Below are 6,357 nucleotides of genomic sequence, written 5' to 3' on the forward strand. Positions count from 1 at the left end.
AAAAATATATTGCTTATTTGCTATGTTTTGAATAGAGTTCCTAAATCTAAAAACAAAACATCTCCTTAAGCGATAGTGAAGAAAAGACAACCGAACTTGTCTTATTTTTAAACTTGAGGCTGCCTGACTTATGTCAAAATCCCTGATCCCAAGCGAATTAAACTCGCCAGTAGAGCCTTCGAATGTGTATTCATTGGGTATGTAGTAAAGAACAAAGCGTATAGGTTTCATGATCTAAATGCAAAAGTGATCATAGAGTCAAATGATGTTGACTTCTATGAAAATTAATTCCCTTTCAAATGGAGAAATAGTGGGGGCAGTGAACCAAGTCACATTCATGTTACAAGAAGCATTGAAAGCATCAAACAAGGCGAAACAAAAACTCGAAAAAGTAATAGAGTCATAATTGCTAAAGATTATGGACCCAAATATACTGCCTATAATTTAGAAGAGGATCCTGCCAATTTTAAAGAAGTTTTGTCATTATTGGATGCAGATTTATGGCAAGAAGCTATAAACGATGAAATGGATTCTCTAGAGTCTAACAGACCTGACATTTAGTAGACTTGCCTCCTGGTTGCAAAGCAATAGGTTATAAATGGATTTTAAAGAAGAAACTAAAACCTGATGGAACTATTGATAAATACAAGGCACGCCTTGTAGCCAAATATTTTAGACAAAGAGAAAATATAGATTTCTTCGATACTTTTCCACCGGTCACTATAATAACGTCCATTAGGGTACTCATATCACTAGCAGTTATTCATAACCTTGTGATTCACCAAATGGATGTTAAAATAAATTTATTAAAAATGTGATTTGGAAGTAGAAATCTATTTGGAACAACCTGAATGTTTTGTGATTCATGGACAAGAAAACAAAGTCTGTAAGTTAGATAAATCTTTGTATGGTATTAAACAAGCTCCTAAGCAATGGCATGCAAAATTTGATAACTTGATGATATCGAATAAGTTTAAAGTGAATGAAAGTAACAAATGCATCTATTACAAATCTGTAAATGACATTTGCACTATCATATGTCTCTATGTAGACGACTTACTCATTATTTGGTTCAAAAATTCATGTTGTAAATAATGTGAAATCATTATTGAGTAACAACTTTGATATGAAAGACCTCGGAGAAGCGAGTGTAATCCTTAGAATTAAGATTACTAGGTCAGAAAAATAAATTTCTTTGGATCAGATTCACTATTTTGAAAAGATCCTAAATACATACAAATATGTTGACTGTAATCCTGCTTGCACACCATATGATTCAAGTGTGAAACCTTTCAAGAACATTGGTGAATGTGTTAGACAAACTGAACATGCAAGCATAATTGGCAGCCTTAGGTATGCCATTGATTTTACTAGACACGACATTGCCTACGTCGTGGGACTGTTGTGCAGGTTTACCAGTAGACCTAGTATGGAGCATTGGCACGCTATGGAAGGATTTCCTACAGTCCTTGAAGGATACAATGATGCTGATTGAAACATTTTATTAGATGATTCCAAAGCAACCACTATATTTTAGTATAACTAATGTTGTTGTATCTCGAAAATCAAAGAACAGACGATAATGGCTCAGTCCACTATGGAGTCTAAAATGATAGCACTAACTACTACTAGTGAAGAAGTAAGTTGGTGTAGATGCTTGCTAGCTGAGATCCCTTTATGGGAAAATTAATGACACATGTGTTGATCCACTGTGATAGTACAACGACTATTGTGAAGATTGAGAATCGTTATTACAACGATAAGAGACGAAAAATTCGTCGTAAGCACAACGCTCTTAGAGAGTTACTTTCTAAAGGAGTTGTTATAGTGGATCATGTACGCACTAATGAGAATTTAGCATATCATTTGACGAAAGGGTTAGCTAGAGAGAAATTCATAAATACATCTAAAAGGACGGGACTATTGCCTATAAACCAATGAGTCACTTATGATGGTAACCCGACCTAAAAGACTGGAGACCGTAAGAATTAGGTTCAACGGGTAATAACAAGTCATAGTGATAAAAGGTGAACGTGCTATATTATATATGAGAGAAACCTGATTCCTAAAGCGATAAAAGAATGAGATAATAGAAACTCTTAATGAGATATATACTCTATGTGGAGTGGAATACCTAGCTACAGGAGCACTCTTGATATACTCACTTATGTGAATGCAGAAGTGGGGCCGCTTCCTATGGAATTTTGAGGTAGAATTCCTAGAGCGTTCACTATACTAGGATACATGTGCAGGACCATCAATGCATGGGCTTTTGAGAATACACCCTATGAAAAGGTTGTGTGTGAGTTTGATGTCATAGATAAAGTTCAAGAATATAAGTCACTCTTATTTAATCTAAATCTTACTTACTATGCAAAGGTTCAAGTAAAGAGACACATTTGTTTATGCACGACCTTATAGAAGCGTTTGATGCTATTTTAGAAACAATTTTTTAAATTCAAGTGGGGGATTGTTGGAATATAGAGTATGTTATTGTGTGAATTTAAATTTTTTTTGAAGTCCCACATTGGAAATAAATATTTTTTGTAAATTCAAGTGGAAAGAAATCTTTTTTAAAATTCAAGTCCCACATTGGAAAACTCTCCTATTTTGAGTAGTTTTTAACTCTATAAATACTAAAGTCTCACATTGGATAGAAAACATATGTGAGTTGGCTTCCATCACTATATAATGAGTTTTAAACTATTGTTAGAAGTACACCAAAATTGGATGCATTTCCCAACTTTCTCTTTTCTCTCTTTTCTATTATGCTCGCCTAATTTACGAACCACTTATCTCCTTTCTTTATGTCCCTTCGATATTTTAAAGTGGATTTGTATTGTTGTCCCTTCGATTTTTAAAGCGGTTTTGTACCGTAGTCCTATCAGTTTTTAAAGCGGTTGTAATACCGTAGTTCCGTTGATTTTTGAGTGGTCTTAATACCATTATCCTTTTAGAGCGGTTTTTTTGTGCCATAGTCCTTTTGATTTATGAGTGGTCATAGTACCATATTGTGAGTGACTTTAATCATCATATTGAGAGTTGTTTTAACTGTCATATTGAGGGTGTAATTCTAGAACGATTTTCTACGGTGTAGTGGAAATCCGATACTGTGAATCGGAGTTGTTTTATCTTGAGGATTTCGTGGTTGATAGTCTTCGTTGCACAATTTGGACAGTACCGCGAGACATCTTAAAAAGAGTAACCTAGTCCGTAACTCAACTCAGTAATATCTTCGGTGGCATAAATTGTGATTTTTAAACAGTTTTCACGAACTCAAAAACAAAATCCTAAAATACAAGAAGGTATTTTATTAATTAGGAAAACTAGATGGTGAACAACGTAAGACCAATATTCCTTTGGTAAGTGAGACTGAAACATAAGGGTACGACTAACATTCAATATATGTTGATGTCTTCTTTCGATCTTCCATTTTTATTACAACTCTTCTAATGAATAATGCCCTTTTTTTGATATAAGCTATTTAGCATAAATTATAGTTTATTATCACTTCTTATATATTTTGTTTTATATTCAGATAGAGTATCTATTAATTGGACACGATTCTTTTTACAACTTATCAATTCAAACTTAAGTTTTATCACAAATAAATTTACTATCATAATCAAATATAGTAAGAAAAAATTTATATTCATGCTCTAATGGTATTGAAAAGTAGGCCCATATATCACTCTTAAAATTTTATTTTTTATTAGTACTACTAATAGAAAAATACAACTTTTTGTCTAGCCATATGATATACAAATACATCACAATATTCTTTTCACACATTTTTGTTTTTTTCGTTATTCCATCAATTAATTACGCGTTGTAAAATAAATAGATAAACAAATAAATAAATAGATCGTTGGCTTAAATTGTTTTAAAAAATTATCACCAAAAAAATTCTTTAAAAAAATAATAAATGGCAAAAAGAAATAAATCCTATAATACAAAAGGCGAAAATGCAAAGGTCAAAAAAGTGAAAAGACTCCACAGAGACCACACAGTAGTAAGGCTCCGACCACAATTCCCGGAGTTCGTCTCCGGCGACGACGTGGTGGTGGAGCCATTGTAGCTCGGATTAGTACCATAGAGGTATTGAATTCCCCTCACATCATCCTCCGCCAGCACCACTTTCTTCATCCGTGACGATATTGTCGGAAACATAATTGCATCCTCCACCGACGAGTGACCTAATCCTAACAAGTGCCCAATCTCGTGCACCGCCACTGATTCCAAATCAACCGCCGTTGGAAGCGAAGATTTAGATATATCGCCGGACACTACCCAGTCCTCGGCGGCATCAAGATGAAACCTCCCGTTCGTCGGAGAGAAAGCGTGTGCCAGCGTTCCTAAACTTCCATCGAACGGCTCACCGTCGCCATGGTCGCCTTCGAAGAATCCGATCTTCATATCGGCGCTGGAATACGACTCTGTTTCCGTGAACGTCAGCGTCGTGACCTCCGACCACCGCGCAAACGCGGTTGCGAAGACACTTTTCACGGTTTTGCTGAGGTCGTTGCCAGGGAAGAACGCATAAGTCAGCTCCTGCTTTCCTTCCGGCCACCGCGGTTGGCCGGGAAACACTGTGAAGTGCGAGAGCGTATGGAATTTTGGCTTGCTATGACCGTACGACGTCGTTTCTTTCTCCTTGCCGGCGTTCATGGCGGTCGTGCCGTTAATAATATCCGCAACACCGCATCGCGGCAAAACAATCTGCCGAAGAGTGTTATCATCGAGTTCACCAGTTATATTAAGATTGAAATTCTTCTGGTAAGTTTTGATTGCGTTTTCAAGCGCATCATCGAAATTGTCGGAGAAGTTCAATTGTGGCGCGTGGGAAATGTAACCGAAGTGCTGAAAGTAGTTTTTTAAATTGGAAAGGCCGTCGTACTTTACACCATGATGGCAACCGGTGAAGTTGCGAAACGCGTCCCACGCGCCAGCAGGAGGTGTGCCAGACGGTATCCAAGAGGGAACATCGGGAAATAGACGAGCTGAAACAACGATGAAAGTAAGAGAGAATGAAATTATGAAAGTGAAGATGAGATTTAGAAGTTGAAATTGTTTATTCATGTTTGGTTAGTGAGAAAATGTTACTAACGGGATTATGTGAAAGTTGAGGAGTGAATGAAGAAGGGGTATATAAGAAGCTTTGAGGGGATTCTCAACTCTCAAAGTCTTGGTCATCGAAGTGTTTGGTGATCGCTTATGTTTTATGATGTGATCAAGTTTGAAAATTTTGTGCTTCTTCTTCTCTTCTAAATTTCCACGGTAAGTGATTAGATGTTCAGCGACAATGAGAAGTAAGTAAGAAACTTCCACCTTACTGGATTTAGGAGAATAAATATGTTCAAACTTCATTTTTTACGAGGAAATTTTTTTCTACACGCTTATAATATTACGAGAATTTTTTTAAGTTATATTAGTTTCTTTCGTTAATAGCAGGTTTTCTTTCGACACTTATTTTTTCTTTCCTAAATGCTTTATATTTCTTTATCTTTTAGTTTAATTTTCTTATGTTTTTCATCTATCAAAATTAGTGGTGTTAAAAAAAAAAACCAAAATTTGAATCAAACCACAAAACTAAAACTGAACTGAATCTAACTATTTTTTAATTGAATTGATTTATAGAAATTAAAAATCAATCTGTTTTTATTAATCGAACTAATTTTTAAAAACTAGAAACCGAATCAAATTAGTTTTCAATTCGAAAAAATTGAACGGAACTGATTTTTTAGTTCGAAAAAAACTAGAATCAATTTTGTTTTTTTAGATGTAATTAAGATTAATTATGTAATATTTGGGCTAGGGTTAAAAACTCAACCAAAGCTCATACATAAAAGGAAAAATAAATTCAAAACTAAGAGTAATTTATTAATTTGGAAGAAACAAGTAATCAACAAAATTTCAAAAAATATGAGCCCTGCCAAAAAATAACCCTAAGACGGTATCAAACTAAAGAAAAAAGAATAAATCCCATATATTTTATTTCTCAAAAATCCTAAAAAGAGAACAATAGATAACATACTAATGATTAATAGATTTTTCGTGATTGAGGAAAAAACGCAGAGAGGCGAGATGATTAGAGAGGTCACGAAAATAGATGCACACAAAAGAATGGTGGTGGTATTTGATTTGCGGGGGTGGTGCTGGCTTGTGACAGAGGAATTGTGAGGGAAAATATAGGGTCTTCTAGTGAGTGAGGAAAAACGAGAGGGAGAAATGAGAGTGGAAGGCGGAGGTGCGTGGAAAGGAGGAGGGGAAGGTGGCGGCTACAAGGTTGCTACCGTGAGGGTTCGAGAAGGAGATGGTTAGGGTAAATGATGAAAGGAAGAAGCAACGAGGGAACGA

The 6,357-nt window shown here is 35.4% G+C and overlaps 1 protein-coding gene across 1 annotated transcript; it reads right to left on the reverse strand.

The window, feature by feature from the left end:
• Positions 1-3,688: 3,688 nt before the first annotated feature.
• On the reverse strand, positions 3,689-5,369 carry LOC101511075 (metalloendoproteinase 2-MMP-like). Its single transcript, XM_004509833.4, has one exon. The coding sequence runs from the start codon at positions 5,077-5,079 to the stop codon at positions 3,946-3,948; it is 1,134 nt and encodes a 377-aa protein (XP_004509890.1). The 5' UTR covers positions 5,080-5,369; the 3' UTR covers positions 3,689-3,945.
• Between the last annotated feature and the right edge of the window lie 988 nt (positions 5,370-6,357).

This window comes from Cicer arietinum, chromosome 7, assembly GCF_000331145.2.
Source record: "Cicer arietinum cultivar CDC Frontier isolate Library 1 chromosome 7, Cicar.CDCFrontier_v2.0, whole genome shotgun sequence".
Lineage (NCBI taxonomy): Eukaryota > Viridiplantae > Streptophyta > Magnoliopsida > Fabales > Fabaceae > Cicer > Cicer arietinum.

Excerpts from the sequence above, each read along its gene's own strand:
- LOC101511075 (XM_004509833.4), bottom strand. The coding sequence starts at position 5,079 with ATGAATAAACAATTTCAACTTCTAAATCTCATCTTCACTTTCATAATT.